The following is a 17,608-nucleotide window of genomic DNA, read 5'->3' on the forward strand; positions in this document are numbered from 1 at the left end:
TTATCTTTAAATGAATGTGAATTTTAATTAATTTACTATTTTTTTTAATTTGTATTTTAGAGTACTTTATATTTTGTTTCACACTTTTTTACATTTATGTTTAAATTAATGTGAATTTTATTTAATTTGCTATTTTTTTATTTGTATTTTAAAGTATTTAATATTTTATTTCAAACGTTTTTTTACATTTATGTTTAAATTAATTTTATTTAATTTATCTAAAAAAAATTTTTTTTTAAATACTTTATACTTTTTTTTTACATTTATGTTTAAATTAATGTGAATTTTATTTAATTTATTATTTTTTTGTATTTATATATATTATGATGGGCACGTTTCTCTGAGCTCCGCTCTAACCCTTCAATACGTACACCTTGCGGGGTATCTTCTAGTCGCATTCAATAGCTGCACCATTCTTATTAGTTTTTTCCTTAGATTCGGATTTTGTTTCCCTGTTTCTGTGTCTTTTGTTTTTCCTCTAAGTGCATAACGTTGTTCCCAACTGCAAAAAACAAACCCTTCGAGCTGGCCAACTTCTTGCGGTTTGGGAGGTTTTTTCTTCTTGTCGTTCGACCAAATGCTACTGTTGTTGGCCAAAACAAGCGACTTTTGTTACGTGGCCCATTGCAAGACCGAACCAATTTCCAGTTACCCAGAGACTCGAGTGGCACGGTGGCACGGTGGCACAGTGGATCCAATTGGCTTGCCATCGGTTAAATTTTACTATTGACGAATGATGGATTTCGGGGGCTCTAGCCTCTTCCTCCCCCGGCTTTTGTCTGTCCCCATCAATCATCGCTGCTTGCTTGTTTGATTTCAAACTTAATTAATAATTTATTGGTCACTTGTGAGTGTCTTGTATTTGGTTGATTGATAACAACAAAAGGGATTCCGACCACAAAACGCTTCACGGATAGGGAAATGGGAAGTGGTTGTGGATGACCGCATTGGCGGTTAGTCGGACGGAAGAGAACGTCCAATCAAGTGTAAGAAATATATTCTACCATCTGTTGACAATCAATGAATCACTCAGGTCCGCTGGCCCGCTTGTTCTTTACAATATTTCAATGGGAACTACTAGTTTCAGAGATTTACAGGCACAAGTGGTCAGAATCGATTTGCTACCCAAGAAACGAAAAGTTTCGACAAGTCTTTGAGTAATTTATTAAAATATAAGAGAAGTACATATGAATAAAAAATGCTAGAGTTTTGTGGTCTAATCTCAAGGTCTAATCATGTGGTTATAAGTATAGTTGAAATATAGGTATTGGAATATTTCCCATGAAACTCAATAGGTATTCATGAGCACAGCTTTTTGCATACTTTAATCTACAGTTTTTTAATCATACTTAAGGGTTCCTATCCTAATTAACCTCTTTATGAGCGTCTTTAGCGTTATGGGTCTGATGACCCAACACCCCTTTGAGCCAACTCATTTATGGAAGCCTCATTGTTGCCTTAAAGCCGCTTAAACCCTCATAATTTCACTTTTTCTTACTAAATACACTTACCCGTAGATTTTATCCGGCTTCTTGGGCCATGCTGTTAAATTGTTTCCATTTGGCAGAGGAGGGTCAGGGTCTGGTCGAGACCTTAAAATTTAGTTCATTCTTGAGTACATTTGCACTGACTGAATACTATTGTATACATACCTTAAATAGTTCTGATAGCATATCCCTTTTAGCCTTCTGGAATATGCATTTATACGGTTGGGAATCCTAGAGTGGAATAGAAACAAATTAACTAAGTATGAAAATTATATATGTACAATTCACTTTGATTTAAATATAGAGTAAATGACTTAAAAATTCTCTTTAAAAAACACTCTAACACAAATGTAATGCATTAAATTTGTAAAAAATATATTTGAAAATATTTAATTTAGTTTTTTAATATATTTTTTAAAAATATGAAATATATTTAAATCTACTCTTTTCGTTTTAATGGTAAAATAAAGGGAAAAAATAATTCCTTTTTTTTATTTTCCCATTGATTGGTAGACATTTTTAAAGCCAAATGAAAAGGTCTTTTTCTGGGTGTTAATTTTCAGTATTAGTAATTGTAATATTTACGAGGAGAGGAGTCTCTTATTTTTCCATTCATCCATTTTTTTTTTCCATTACAGGTGGGTTATTCTCTTTTTATCTTCTTTTTGCCAACTGCAGGCATCTGTTATAGCCAAAGTCTCTCGCTTGTCCTAGGACTATAGCCGCTCTTTAAACCCTCTCATTCCTGGCTGCGACTCTCTGATCGGGCCCTGAGTCATGTCGACACCTTTCGGTATTTATGCGCCCGATGCGTCGCCATAAAGTTCTTCAGGTGCGTTATAAATACACGACTTAAAGTTATTCCTGTATATTCTGTCGTCCCGTCGTCCTGCCTTCCTGTCACCCGGTGGCCCTTTCCGCTTTAACCTTCCTTCACTTCCTGGCCATCTCTTTTGCCATTTCTCGTACTCTCTTTCCCTCTCCTTCCATCTTGGGGCACAACCTGGGCACAGGAAATGCATTTTAAATGTCGGCGGCGGCATAAATAAACCGTTAATGTTGTAATGGTGGAAAAATTCTTGGAGGCGGAGGAAGAGGGGCAGGAAGGGAGCCACCAATGCGTTGGCTTAATTTATGAGCCACGGCAACAGCAACAGCAACAGCAGAAGAAGAACGAACAGGACAAGCCCACAGGACGACGACGTAGTGGAATTTCATTCGATTTCGCATTTCGATACGATTCGATTTTGGGGGAAAACTCTCTCGCCTGCTCCCCTGCTCCCCGGCACTCCGGCTCCCTGGCAAAAGTTTGACAGCCACTTGGCACCTTCGGAACTTTTTTCCCCTGCACTAGAGCTTGCCCTGTCGCTCCCCTCCCCGCCACCGTTGCCAGGGCCATGTCTCCTGCTTTTTATCCTTGCCCCAAACTGTCCCCCGTTCCACGGCTGCTTTCACATTCACACAAAGTTCAGTAGTTGGCCAAAAGTCACTTGGCATGCATATAAATTGTCAGCCATTAAATTTGCATTGACATTTTGGCCGTGTTTTTTAACCCCCTACCATCGCCATCCTACCATCCTCTGGGTTTTAGCCGGGTGATTTATCTATGCACTCTTTGATTGCACGGAGCAGCGAGCATCGGGGGCACATTCTCGACGACTCGACGAGTTTTGTTTGCCATGTTTTGCTGCTTGTTTTTATTGAATTTCCTGAATTAATTTGCCAACATCAGGCAGCATATACATGCATATAAAAAACAAGAGAGGGGCGACTAGTTTTTAGCAAACTGAAGGCTTAAATACTCTGCCCAAACCGATCGTTGCCTCAAACTCTACTTCAAAAAACTATAAAAAATAATGTAATAAACTTAAGTTTATAAAAAATAGCCCATCTTTTAGAAATCAGATTCCTTTATCGAATATTTTGGTTTAAAAAATCAGTAAGCTGAAAAGTTTAGATCTGGCACTGTGTGGAATACCCTCTCGTAAAGGGTATGGAAAAAACTATTCAGAGGGATAACAGAGAGCGAGAAAAAAGTCTGCGGAACGTTGATTAAACTTGGCTTGGCATTGACATGAGTCGAGAAGCTCTGCAGCCATTCCACTCCACTCCACTCGGTCGGGGTCCACGTCCACTCCACAGATTCAATCCGGTTCGGATATCTTTTCAGCTTGGTCCGACAATTAGCCTAATACCCAAGGACCTCGTGGCGTCCTCGTCGCTGGCTTTTAGCCTTATTGAGTCAGCCCCTCCCCTACCCCCCAAACCCTGTGTCGCCCATGTGTTCCAATCATAATCAAAAAAAAGGTCCGCCTCATTCCCTTGGAATCTTTTTTGTCCTCTTTGGGATTTATGTAATCACGTTTGGGCCGGGAAGGGAGCAAAGGTGATTGACTAAAGGCTTAATTGTGACTCCTTGCCCTGGGGCGGGCGGCGAGTGTATGTCCCATGAAAAGAAATCTCAAAATCTTCTCGAGGTAATCATTTAATTTGGCAGGACATTTCTTGGTCGCTCATTCATTGGGGGGGCGGCCCAAAAAACATGCACCTTAATTTGCGATTGGCAAAAAGTTCGATTTGATTATGTGCGAGGATGGGAGGATTAGTGTAGGTACGGCGCAATCTTTGAATGGAAATATAATCAATAGCTATTAATGATCAGGAAAATGTGTAACCAAAAGTTCTGCATATGCCCTCTAGCATAAGTTTTCGAAGAAAACATCCAATTTGAGGTCTCTCGAGTGGCATTTTCATTCATAATTATTATTAAATGTACTCAGATTTTGCCCAAACTCCCTCCTTGGTTTTAGAAATCGATAAATAAATATTTAAAATGTTACTTCCAGCTCTCAAATGTACTCGACTTGCACTTGAATGCTTCGCAGGAATTTAAATTCCCTCATTTCCATTACATTCACAGAACGTTGCACCCAGGCCACCCACCATGCTGACAGCTGAAAGATGTTTGGTCGTTTCAATGCCTGAGGTCAGCTAGCCGAAGGTGGAAACCATTTCCGTTAAGTGTTATTTACCTGAAAACATCTGCCAAATGTTTTCCCCTAAAGCGGGCGCTCCTGCCAGGACATTTTGCGGAGGAGTCTTTAGCCTGCCACGTTTATTTATGGCAACGCGTTTTTGACAAGCTTTAAAATATCCGCGCTAAACTTTGATCGCACTTGCGATGTGGAAAATCTGCAATCCCCAGCGGAGCACCAGAGCAGCGGAGTCCCTGCCACCCTGTCCGTGGTGCTGCCTTTGAGCACGTGCCGGCTTTGGTCCCGGAACCCCCTTGGATTCCTTCCTTCTGACTCCCACTGGAGGTCCCTGGCGAAGGTATTCTCCGTGCTGCTGCTGCCGATTTTCTTTCGGTTGCCTCTGGTTGGGCTCCTTCTGCTCCTTGCAGCAAATGCAGCGTGACAGTCGCGGCTTTTTCACTCAACTCTAATAAACAGCCATACAAACACCTGTAAGCGTATACCTGAACAGCACTCGTTCATCCTCAGACTTCTATAGAACCACACGCTGTACACCTACACACCTGTGTGTGTGGCTCCTGTATGGAGGAGGGGACGGTGGCAGGAGGGGGCGATGGGGCCTTCACCTCATCGCAACATTTCAAAATTCAATAAAAAATCTTTTGTTTTCGCTCTACGCGCACATTGAAAACTTTGAGCCAAGGTTTGTTGGCTTTTCCACGACGGGGACCAACATGACTTACCTGCAAGGCCCTTGCCCCCCTCCCCCTATCAGGCTTCGGCCTTCAACCGTCCCCCTGCCACGTCCCCGCAAGTCAACTGCTTGCGGTGCATTTTGCACGTACGCTGCATTTTTACGCTTCGCATTTTTAGCAACAATTTCCGTTTCCTCTTCTCTTCTCTTATGTGTGGGAGTGTGTGTGTGTGATGGAGGGGGCGGGCATGCTGTTCATGGCTGTACAATTTTAAATGATTTGATATATATGTGTGTGGAGCTCTATCTGTGTGTGTGTAAGTGCTGTTGCGGTTTCTGTTGCTGTTGCTGCGTCGTGAGTTTTCATTAAGACTCTGAAAACCCGAATCTTTTGGCCCAGGGAGAAAACTGATTTTGTGGCAGCTTTAAAATTGAGGCCACCATCCCTAGCCCTCCCCCCTGCTCAGCCAATGAAAATCGATGGATAAAGGCTGAGATAGCAGCAAAACTTGCAGAATAAAGCTAATTAATTCGCATCGGTTGTGGGCTGCTGAGGTAGGGTTTCGTCCCGGGCTCACACGGCGTATGAGCAACCTCCGTGTCTGCCTGCCATGGGCAGGTGTCATAGCAGACAACTTTGGCCGCTGCCGAGGTTGTTCTTTTAGTTGGTATTTTTCCCGGTATTACAATGTTATTCCACCGGGAGGGGGCAGGGCGGGGCAACAACAGCAGCAAAAGTTTATCCAACATATTAAAGGGATTTTTGTGTTTTGCTTTTTGCGGGGATAAAAGTTTTTAGGGATTTCGCAGAGCTGTTGAACGAGATAAAGGAAGACATACATACATATATAGACGGGAGCGAGACAATTGCATAGCTGTCAGCTTTCGTTGAAGTTGAAAGGTTTGGGGATGGTATCGGCTTGGGTTTATCATTCATAAAGAAATGTGGGCCATGGAAGCAGAGTTGAAAGGTGGCCGGAGTCGAAGAGCAATCGAAATTGGTGAATAATACAGCTTTTGAATTGAGTTTGACTTTCTAAGACATGGATTCTCTAATGTTGAAAGGATACCCAATGTCCTTTTGGTTATCAGCAGCTTAGGGTTGGGGTGTACTCCTCACATGCATGAAAACACTTCTTTTGTGGAGATAATTTGCATTTACTCCATGCAAATCATCAGCTTACCTCGACTATCGTGTGATCAGAGCCATATTTCTCCGACTGCACTATGCATAAGCCAACTTTATGACAGCCACGGCACATGGCAAATATTCTACATTGTTTCGACACCTGAGATACTGGCAGAGCCCGCAAATCGAATGCAGAATTTGCGAGGCTGCAGTCGCAATTGACAGGCGATGGGCTAAATTATGCGCTGCCAATGCCAGTCAGCAATCCACTCACACACACACACACACACAGCAGCGTTTTTCTCCACTCACATACATACACTCCATCCCACTCGGCCACAGCTCCATCTGATCCGTGTGTGTGGGTGGTGGGTACAGCGGTTTGCTACCTTTTATTCTTTATGTGTATTGATTTGAAATGAATTTTCGTGTAATCCGAACCAGAATCCGAATCGGAATCATGGCTAGGAAGAGGAGTGCCAGCATCCCAAATACCAAAACATCTACCTCTCGCTTTTGGCACAGCCGTGCCCAACTATCGAATGCCACTAGATTGCCAGGTTCTTGTACACTTGCATGGGGTATCGCATTCGGATCGAAAAGAGTAAGACCCTATTGTCTTCGAAATGAAGGATGCAGGTCCCAACGATCAAAGAATCTATATATTACTAGCTGGACCGGCATACCATTTGTCATTCGGGAACATGTTTAAATTTGGATCAGCACTTTCGGATGAGCGTTTGAACGTTTCCTCAATAATACACTCCTGTGTAGGTTTTTTTTCAAGAAGGATATACAAGTATGCGGTGTAAATTCGCTTCCACTTTATTCGTGCTTTTCCTCTCCCTTTCCTATTTATATATTTGTAAGTTTCCCGTTTGTCTCTTTGTCTGTTTTCTGGTTTTCTTTTCTGTGTGTTCTGTAAATCCTGTTTCTGCTTCCGTTCCTGTTCCTGACTTTGGCTTTGGCATATAACTTACTGTCATATTTTCATCTAGCTATGGCTCTGCCCCCAACGACTCCTTCCTCATTCTCCCATTCGAAACCCCTCTAGTGTACCCCTGTATTCCGCCCGTTGTTCTCTTTGTTAATATTGTGCTCGGCTTTCCATTCGATGCTTTTTCTTGCTCTTTCGTATTTCAAATTTCTTTCCTTCTTCTCATACCCGATAATCAAGAAAAGTATGGGGGTATATTAGATTTGTGTGGAAAATGGAGGTGTCTCTATCTCGTTCTCTTTACATACTTTGTCAGGTTCAAAAATTTGTTGATTGATTTATTCTATTTTGTTTTTGAGTCGAGAAATCAAAATGTGCTTCAAAGACCCAAGAAATAATGCATTGCTCGCCGGAGTAAGTGCGATATCATTTGCAATTATCACCCTATTTATAGAATTTGTAAGTGGTAAGTAAATGATCTTCATATGTGAATGATCCATGCATATCGTGCATTATTCCATAGATCAAAAAGATTGGTTCGTTTATAAAAATGATTGGAAAATTAAAGCTGAATTCGGAATATGGATTCTGATTGGTCTAGCCGCTGTTGCACTTCTGGTTGGGGCGTTTTTGGCAAGTATATGCCTTCCGCATCATATGACGTCACTAATCTGATTCTTATTTCCTATACAGAAGAATCGTTACATTGTGCTGGTATGGCTCGTCGTAGTTTTCGTGTGCGGAATCGTTTTGCTCGTTTTTTACATCGTATTTATAGGGAAAGCTACTGAACATTCGTATATTATATCAGGATCACTGAGATTTGCCGTCTTCATCCGTAAGTTTGCAGTCAATTGCATTTGCAGGATCTGACAGAAGAACTTTCTCTTACAGCTTTTTTTGTGATTTGGACTTGGCTGCCACTGCTATACTATCGGGAGCTCTCTGGCGACACCCTGTTCTGTAAATAGATATCGTGAATTTGGTATTCAATAAATCTTGAATTGTGCCTTCGTCTCCATTTTCCTGCATCGAATAATTTGGATTTGCGGAGCGGAAAGTGTATTGAAACAGCCTAAAAAGCAGCCAACGCCACGCCGTGCGCGCACTTACTCATTTGCTGTCTCTCTCTCTCTCTCACACAGTTCGTCGTGCAATTTGTGCGCCCCCTGGCGGAGGAAAGCCATGTATGGGTATTAACGTAGAGTCGCGGTCGCAGCAGCGACTCATAACGTTCCCCCTCGTTTTTTCCTATGTTCTATCTCCCGCTCTTTGGGGATCTCTGGTTTTTTTGGGTGGGGGGCTTGGGGTTGAGCGGAATACTCTTCTGGATTTTGTTAACTTTGTTATATTTGCTGTTGGGCGATGGTGATGCGGGTGGTGCTGATGCTGCTACTGCTCGGCGCTATTCAATTTTCAATAAAATATGTAAATTTATACCGCATTCTGTTGTCCTCCTTCCTGCTGTTGTTCTGCTCTCTCGTTTTTACACTTGGAAAAAAAATATGTTTGTGAAGGAGTTCTAAAGATATTTCCATATGGAAAGAACAATCATCTATAAGGTACATATTTACTCGGTTACAAAACATCGTCAACAGACTTTTTGTATTTAAATATATTATATATTTTATATTTACTAATCCTACCACTATAAAGAACACTTAGGCAATATACATTTTAAAATCTTTATGGCTTCGAAATTCTTTCGGCTTACGGCTTCTTATTCCTAGCTCTAGATTTCACACCTTTTCACATATCTATAAGATCTTGTTTTCGCTCAGTGTACTCTCATCTTTCTCCCTTCTCTACCTCAGCCGCTTCGTACTGGTCTTGTCGCTCTGGCTCTTATCTCAGCCGTTTCTCATCGGCAACATTTGATAGCTACAAGTTATGGTCATGGCTCTCCCTCACTCCACCCCTCCCTACATCCCCGCCATCCTTGCCTCTTTGCCACACACTCGCCTGCCTGACTGCCTGACTGGCTGTCCCTGTCTGGCACTAAGCAGTGAAGTATGTTATTAATTTGTAATTTGTTTATGGTTATTTGTGCACAAATCAAAGGCCAGAGATTGTAACTTTGAAGTAGTCGATGCCAGAGAGCTTACCCAGAGGACAACTTTGTGCTGACGGTTGGCTCCGAGTGGTAACACCGGAGAGGGGGCGATAAGGAAAATCATTTTGAATATTTAAACAGAATTATCCCATGATAAACTCGCTGAAATTGAGACGAAAATTGACAGAGCGTGTATGTCGTTTGTTCAGAAGAAAACTTCGAACATTTTCTCTGGATTTTGGCTTATAAAAATGTAGTGATTTATGGAGTGATATAGGGTTCCATTGGATTTGAGGATTGGGCAGTTTAAGGCCTGAACGAAATTCCATTTAAAAATCGTTTTCATTTAAATTCCAAGAGTTCCTTTCAACACGAACTTTTCTATTAGTTAGTGAATAATTTGTACACATTTTTCAATTAAAATGCCAGTTCATATGCTTGATTGGAATTAAAGCCAATCAAAAACCAATCCAAATTCAATAACAAACAATTTTTAACCATATAGAAACATTTCTATGTATTTAGCTGTGAAAATTCATTATTTTATTGCGATACCCTAAAAAGAGATATGTATGACCAATCCCGGGTCAGATACACAAATCTACAGCCGGTCAAGGGGGGAAAATTGGTTATGGAGTGCAAAGGAAACAGAATACAATACCTGCTCTCTCTAGTCATTTTCGGAATTACGTATAATTTATAGAAACCATTTTGCCAGGGTATTGAGCACTTTGAAACATCTCATTCCGCTCTCCTTTGTTGTTTCCCATTTGACTTTGTTGCTGTTTGCTGTGAACCGAAGAGTCAAAAAGCAAACGCAACAATATAATCAATCATTAAACTTCAATAGTCACGGTTTTTCTCGCCCACCCGCCAGCCATCCAGCGGCTAAACAAATCAAATCAAATGAAATAAAATGTCATCGACTGGTGGTGCGGTTATTATTTGACTTTTGCCGTTTTTATAAAACACAAGAGAAGCCCAAGTGGTAGCCGAAACTTTAGATACCCTGTGCCCTGTTCGAGAGAATATTCAATGATAGATCCCGCTTTGAGCGGATCGTATTTGACTTTTGTATACACTGAGGGACTGTACATTTTTGAGTTGCAAAACATCTGGTTAACGCATCTAAAGAGCAGGCAACAATTCACTCATTTTGCATTCATTGTCATTCGCTTTTGCTTCCCATCTATCCCCCCATTCCTCCCACCGCCCCCTGATTGCGTTCTATATGAGTATTTATTCATGCATTTGTTTGCTTTCTGACGCTTGCTTCCGAAAAATTATGTGCAAACAAAGTTGAATTAAAACAAAAATAAAATAAAAAAAAAAACCAACCCAAAAAAGAGAAACCGAATAAAATTGTCAAATAAGCGCAAAGACAAACAAAAGCGAAAAGCGACGCAAAAAGCAGCCAACAAAAAATGACACATGGCAAAAGACAAAAAACAAAAAAATATACCAAAACAACAATAAGCATACACATACAAAGGCAATTTAATTGCCAGTCCTGGCCGGAAAAAAAACTGAAAAAAGCAAAGAAATTATATGAAATAAGAGAGAAAGAACAAAGAACAGGGTCTGTGCTGCTTTGTCAATGTTAATTTTACTGTACAGCAGGGCACAAGTTCATAAATAAGTGTACAAGGAGGGGGTGGGAAGGGGGAGGGGGAGTCCCCCCATTGTTGTTCAAGTATCTGCTAGACACAAGAACATTCGCTCAGGACCTCTTCTCGTTCATCCTTATGACATGCAAAAGGCAAGCGGCACGCTTTCCACTTGCCTCACTCAAGTTTTGCTAAAACAAAAGTTAATTAGAATGTTCCTCCATCATAATGCGTGCCCCACCCCTACCCCCAAAAACAAAAACAGAAACCTACAAAAAAAAAACAAAATAACATATAAGAATGGTTCGAGTCGATATTGCGACTTTGGGATACCCTGATACGGTTTTCAGATTGCAGATTAATGAATAGGAATGAATATTTCATCGTGTTTAAATATTTGATCAGAGCATCTTCTCGAGATCACTACAGAATTGTTTTATGTTCAACTTTTCTAGGGTTAAGTGTCATATTATTATCGCTAGGTGGGTTGTTCCTTGCTCTAGATCGTAGCCTTTTTTTTGGCATTTAGTACTAAACGTATCGTCATAATTTTCGTAAATTTATTGAGGCAACTATTGTGACAATATTCCGCAAAAGAGCTTAAGTATCTGTTCCCTTGGCTTTTATTATCTTCTAGACTCTGGCTATTCTATAGGTTCTCCTCTGAGCAATATCTATGGATCCTGATCAGCCTTTGGTAGATGCCCCAGCACTTTCTTCTGTTACATGACTAAACATTATTGCTGTATACCCTGGGTCCTTGCCAAATCCCCGGGCATGATCAAACCGTGAACAGAAGCTGAGGCGCAGACAAAGTTGCAGGCAGTAAATTAGATTAACAACAACAGAAGCAAAAGCGGCAGTCGGCAGTCGTTGACAAAACAAACGCAACAAGCAATTAAAAATGTAAAATTTCTCGCTCTCAGCTTTCTTCAATTTCCCCCCCAAAACAAAAAAAACACTATACAACAGCCAAAAAATAAACAGAGAATCCAATAGATTTGGATATTACGAAATACGGAAATATTGCGAAAGCTTCAAATTTAAAAGATAAATAGATTTAGACAAAATAAAAGTCCGATTTTGTTATCTAGTGTTTTATGCGCAGCAAAAAAGTTAAATGAAGCATTGCATACTTTCGGGGGCAAGCAGGGCAACGAAGCAGTTCGGTTTAGGGAAGAGCTGATAAAGCAGTGTTCATTTAGATTGTTTTAGCCTCGACATCCATATGAGCAATGATTTACCAAAGATAATAATTTAGGCGATTTTTAAGACATTTTTAATTAAAACAGTTTTGGTAACCCTGGAAGAGCCTTCGCCACGAACGCTACTGAACCTTGATCAGTATTTTTTTCTCTCTACTTTGCAGAGCGTAGATAAGTTATTGTACTCTCTGAAAGGTAGTACTTGTCGAATGCAATTTGTGTGGCGTTTATTCTTTGAATTCTTTAAAACCCTTTCATTTTAGTTGGCTGTACTGCGGATTGGTGGAGGTGATCGCCTCCAGAAGAAATAAACGACTGCCATCTGTGCGCCTTACCATAGCCTTACCTCACTAATGAGAAGTCCAACGATTGTCCCCAGCATTATATTGAACAACCGATCCCTACAAACCGATTTCTCGTTTAGCATCTCAGTAGAATTGGTCCTCATAAGCCACCAGCTGATATTCGGAAATAGGTGCATTTAGAAGGCGAACTGAATTGGTAATACTGCAGTCATGGCTATAGAGCGGCCTGTGAGATACCATTTATTAGGAAAAAAAAGATTTATATATCAAATCAAGCATGTACTTTCTTCATCTGAGTCTGCTATAGTTCTTGCAATTGAAGCAGCCATTTAAAAGTCAAAATGTATAATTTACTCTTGAATTAATGGGTTGTTTCCATGTCAGGGATAATATAGCTATTTGAATGTAAATAAAACATTGAAATATGGTTGAAACTGACTTTGAATTTACAATCATAGAGTGTCAATCCGATCGTTTTGTAGCTACTAGCAAACACTATACAATACGAAACCCAAATACTTAGTATGTATTTTAATTAGAAATTGATTGTTTGATCCAAAAAATCGAGGGGGAACGTTATGAGTCGCCTCTACGGCCGGGACTCTACGTTTATACCCAACATCTAGTCAGCATGGCTCTCCTCCGCCAGGGGGCGCACAAATTGCACGACGAAGAGTGTGTGAGAGAGAGAGAGAGACAGCAAATGGGTGGCGTTGGCTGCTTTTTAGGCTGTTTCAATACACTTTCCGCTCCGCAAATCCAAATTATTCGGTGCAGAAAATTGAGACGAAAGCACACTTCAAGATTTATTGAATTCAAAATTCACACCAAATGTATATATATGTATGTAATATATATTACGAGTCCTAGGATCGGGACTTTCTACAGAACGCTGTATAGCCGGAGAGGTTCAGAAAGTACACCAGTGACACCCAAAACCAAATCACAAAAAAAGCTGTAAGAAAAAGTTCTTCCGTCAGACCCCGCAAATGCAATTGACTGCAGGCTTACCGATGACGAGAGAAAGTCTTACGGAGCATACAACAAAAAAAAATTCGCTATCACGTTTCCTTATAAATCCGGTGTAAAAAATGATCAAAGAGATTCCGCACACGAAAAGTACGACGAGCCATGCCAGCACAATGTAAAGATTCTTCTGTATAGGAAATAAGAATCAGATTAATGATGTCATATGATGCGGAAGGCATATACTTGCCAAAAACGCCCCAACCACAAGTGCAGCAGCGGCTAGACCAATCAGAACCCACATCGCGAAAATAGTTCTAGTAAGCTCAATTTTTGCATTATCGTAAAATAGGCCGTATCTTCTACTATCACCTGGGCGTATGGAATAGCGTGCGATATACATACATAGGTTACGTTATGCATCATTCACATATGAAGATAATTTACTTACGATCTGGGTACCCCATAATTAGAAAGATGATTGAACATACTATCGCAGTTATTCCGACTATTATTGTATTTTTTTGTAGATCTCCGCAACACATTTTGATTTCTTGACTCAAAACTAAATAAAATAAATCAATCAACAAAATTTGAGCCTGACAACGTATGTAAAGCGAACGAGATATAGATATATGTACATTTTTCAATGCATGGCCCCCTTTGTGAAATGCCACGCCCTGTGCCACCGCTACCGTAAGAATCGATCAGATCTGAAGGAGTATTGGGATACCCCTATTCCACATTCGACCACATTTTCTCAACAAGCACAAATTGCCACCTTTGTGCTTCCCTCTGGTGCAATCGAACTGTCTCCAAGGAGATAAATATAATAAAAAAAAAGCATTGGGCCAAGCACTTGAAAGGTTCTTCTAATTGCTGAGTAACCACTGTACTTAGGCCAGACCTTTTCGCTTAATTTTGATCAACAATGCCAACGGGGGATGCAAATTCCTATAAAAACTTGAGAACGCATTAAAATCGTATAAAATTTCTTCAGCAAACAAGAACTTCAGAGGCATTAAATTTGTCCCATTGCCCGGAAATGAAATCCCAAAAGCCAACTGCCTGGGCAAACACATCCCTGCGACTGTTAATTAGAGGACGCGACTGTACCATCAATGCTTGAGCATGTTTTTCTTTGGGCTGTATCAACTTTTAACTAACCATAATTTATGATGCTCTGTTGGTAAACTTTGCTCAAGCTGAGTGCCAGAGAGGCAGAGGAGACGACCTGCTCCGGCCTGGTCTGGCTCTGGTCTTTGCCCGTGTCCATGTCTTAAGCTATTTTTAAATGGGCTTTGCCCAGCGACAGAGAGAAAGTTTTGCATTTGCAAACAAACAATTTTTGGCGAATTTTCTCAGAATTTTCGGCACCGACCCGCACAGAAAACTGTAAAACCGTAACAGTTGACAGATCCTTCTAATGATAAACGAAACGAAAACTTGCAAGTGGCAATGGGTTTTTAATGAAGCCCCGACTATCCGGGAAGGCCTCAAAGTTGGCGAGGCCTCCTAGAGTCCTGGAGTCCTGGAGTCCTGGACATCCAGGACATCCAGGAGTCTTCAGCTGCAACTCAAACAGAGTGAAATGGCGCAAAAGTGGCTTTAAGCCAGTCGAGTGACCAACAAGCGACCGTGTTTGGTCATATTTTCAACACGGCTGGCAAATAAATAACAGGACAAACTTTTCAATAAATAAAATTAAAAACTTTTCCTCTACGCTCGGTCAAAAGTTCGTCGCCAGGCGGCCACACACACACACACACACACCCGAATCTCTTTGGGTTTCTTCTTGGTTATTTTTTTTGTTCAGCCTCGAATCAAATTCGAGTTGGGCAAACAAACAGAGTAACAGGAGAGCCCAATGGCCACGAATTGGGGTCAGGATAGACATGGCATGGCATGGCATGGGCCTAGGACCCGGCGACAGACAAACAAACGCCAATTGACCGTAAAAATGTATACGTATACGTATACGTATACGTATGTATATGCCAGTTAAGTTGAACGCCTACGAATGGCATAGAAAAGTACGGCATCGACCGGTGATAGAGTGCTGTGTTTGAAAGGTGGGAGAGGGGACGGGGAAGTCTCGGACTGCACAACTGCTGTAAACTTGGCCCTCTAAGTAAACCAAGTGAAGCGCTTGAGGTTTGAAAACAATCACCTTGACGGCTGAATTTCATTTCGAATATCCTTCGGCCCCGAAGTGGGTTAACAGTGAGAGAAGAAAGTTAGCTGCCAAATGGAATGGAGTCAAAAGTTGCTTCCCCTGAACACTTTTAGAAGTTCTAGTTCTAGATCTTGATCGATTCCAGATCGTATATGATTTCTCAAAAAATAAGCTAATGATCAATCTTTATCTTGACCTATTCAAAGCTTTTAAGCTTAAAACGAATATTTTTCCAAGGCTAGACAACCCCCGGCTCACTCGCTCGCGCTGATATGGGTAAGTAGCCGAGACAACGACACAAAAGATTTGTATATGATAGAGAGAGAATGTTAAATCCCCATTTAAAATAAAAGATATTGCTGTCTGGAAATAGTTCTTCAGTTCAGCATCTCCCAAGGGCCCTTAACCTTTCGTATCCCATACATATACATATACATCTGTATATACCCAACCCTATCCCCATTGATGTATGTATTTGCCACAAACCTATTCATTCTGTCTGTGTTCAAGCGTTCCTTAAACTCCATAAATGAACATTTTGAAATATTTTTTTGCCACCCTTCCCACTATCCCACTGATTGACCCCAAAAACCCGCCAGTCCCCAGTACTATTTGCACTCAGTGTAAGCAATCAGTTGAGCAGAGAGGAGAGCAACGGGCAACGGGCAACGAGCAACCAACAACCAACTGGGTTCTCGGTTCTCGGTTCGCGTCGCGGGGCAGCTAAATCAACTAAAAGTTGGTGCGAAGAAAAAACAAAATCAAATTTGGGTGAGTGGGGAATGGGGAATGGGGGGAGTGGGGAGGGTGTGCTGCGTTCGGATGGCCAAAAATGAATTGGTCAAGTGGAAAAATTGGCAGGGCTCTTGGCCAAACGGACAGCGAGAGATGGTATGGTATGGTATGGTATGGTATGGAGTGGGGTGGACCAGGGAGAGACACAGAGAAACAAGCATTCGCATGGAGCCATCAGGTTCGGGGGAAAAAGTATTGAAATACATTTAATGAAAAAGTTAGACAAAGTCGCGTGGGAAGGCCACACGAAAAAAAAGCACAGATTCGGAAAATGTTGGATCGAACTTGCTTTCGGCTGTGGCCGGCAATTGGGGAAAATACATTCGCTTCGCCCAGAGACCGCCACAACCCCACCCACACCCACACCCACATCCACACCCACAGACACACAGAGTTGATGTGATTTTGGTGTAAGGAAGAAGAACAACCAGGATGGAACATGCTAAACACTGATTGGGTTTTAATGCCAGTTATGGCTGAGTAGAAGGGACACGGGAGTATGCCATGTACTCCACTTTATTGATCAGATTTGAAAAGTAATACGAAAGAAATTCGAAGGTTCTTGAACGACAGAGAGAGGGCAACAGTAACAGAAGATAAGGAATGGTTAAAAGATAGATTTACCCAGAGTTAAGTTTGAACATTAATGGAGAGAAACTATTATGAGCTGAAGGTTCGTTTATTAATCCCAGGTTCCAGCATCTATTCCCCATTCCCTTGAAATCCAATTTGCACATTTATCTCGTCGTCAACGTACCGTCCCCATCGTCAATCATCTCGGCCCGAGATCAAGCCACTGAAACGGGCGTCTTGCTGATGATGGCCTGACCATGGTCCATGACTTTGATGCGATAACAAATGGGCAGAATCTTTGGCTGCATCTTGCACTGCCTGCTGCCTCCGCCTGTGGTGGGAGCCCTTTATGCTGCCTCCGCCTGTGGCCGCATCTTTGGTTCCAATTTGCGTGCCTTCTGGCTCTGCCACTGCCACTGCCACTGCCTCCGCCCCACATTTATTCACACCATTCAGTGGTGAGGAGGGTATACCTGGTGGAACATTTTGAGCTTGGAACACTCTCTGGGCATCTCCGAGTGGATCTCTGATCATAGGGTATCATTTAGTCGTAATACTCGGCCATAAATATCCAACTTTACGACTTTCTTCTGCGGCAACTCCGCTCTTCGTCCGTTTGCACAATCTGTTCCGGCAACTTCTTCTGCCCCTCTGTTGCTCCAGCCCCCCCCCTCCGTTCGTCTTCATACAGATATCCTCATTTTTA

At 41.5% G+C, this 17,608-nt stretch overlaps 1 protein-coding gene and 2 long non-coding RNA genes across 3 annotated transcripts in view; 1 reads left to right on the forward strand and 2 right to left on the reverse strand.

The window, feature by feature from the left end:
• Positions 1–1,470: 1,470 nt before the first annotated feature.
• The window catches only part of LOC117183998 (uncharacterized), a 130,621-nt gene continuing 114,483 nt past the window's right edge, over positions 1,471–17,608 (reverse strand). The window contains exon 3 of the long non-coding RNA XR_004469125.1: positions 1,471–1,718. This is a non-coding gene — a long non-coding RNA (uncharacterized lncRNA). The remainder of the gene's footprint in view (positions 1,719–17,608) is intronic.
• On the forward strand, positions 7,505–8,245 carry LOC26532146 (uncharacterized). The gene is made up of 4 exons (XM_015181050.2): positions 7,505–7,688; positions 7,746–7,855; positions 7,916–8,060; positions 8,117–8,245. The coding sequence occupies exons 1-4, from the start codon at positions 7,595–7,597 to the stop codon at positions 8,191–8,193; spliced, it is 426 nt and encodes a 141-aa protein (XP_015036536.2). The 5' UTR covers positions 7,505–7,594; the 3' UTR covers positions 8,194–8,245.
• LOC26532664 (uncharacterized) lies at positions 12,604–13,982 on the reverse strand. The gene is made up of 5 exons (XR_001451324.2): positions 13,810–13,982; positions 13,605–13,730; positions 13,404–13,548; positions 12,676–13,347; positions 12,604–12,618 (listed from the first exon to the last, which is right to left on the reverse strand). It is a non-coding gene; the product is annotated as an uncharacterized lncRNA (long non-coding RNA).

This window comes from Drosophila pseudoobscura, chromosome 4, assembly GCF_009870125.1.
Source record: "Drosophila pseudoobscura strain MV-25-SWS-2005 chromosome 4, UCI_Dpse_MV25, whole genome shotgun sequence".
NCBI classification, from domain to species: domain Eukaryota; kingdom Metazoa; phylum Arthropoda; class Insecta; order Diptera; family Drosophilidae; genus Drosophila; species Drosophila pseudoobscura.

Coding starts and splice junctions, on each gene's coding strand:
- LOC26532146 (XM_015181050.2), top strand. CDS start 7,595: ATGTGCTTCAAAGACCCAAGAAATAATGCATTGCTCGCCGGAGTAAGT. Junction 7,856..7,915: donor TTCTGGTTGGGGCGTTTTTG/GCAAGTATATGC, acceptor TTTCCTATACAG/AAGAATCGTTACATTGTGCT. Junction 8,061..8,116: donor GAGATTTGCCGTCTTCATCC/GTAAGTTTGCAG, acceptor TTTCTCTTACAG/CTTTTTTTGTGATTTGGACT.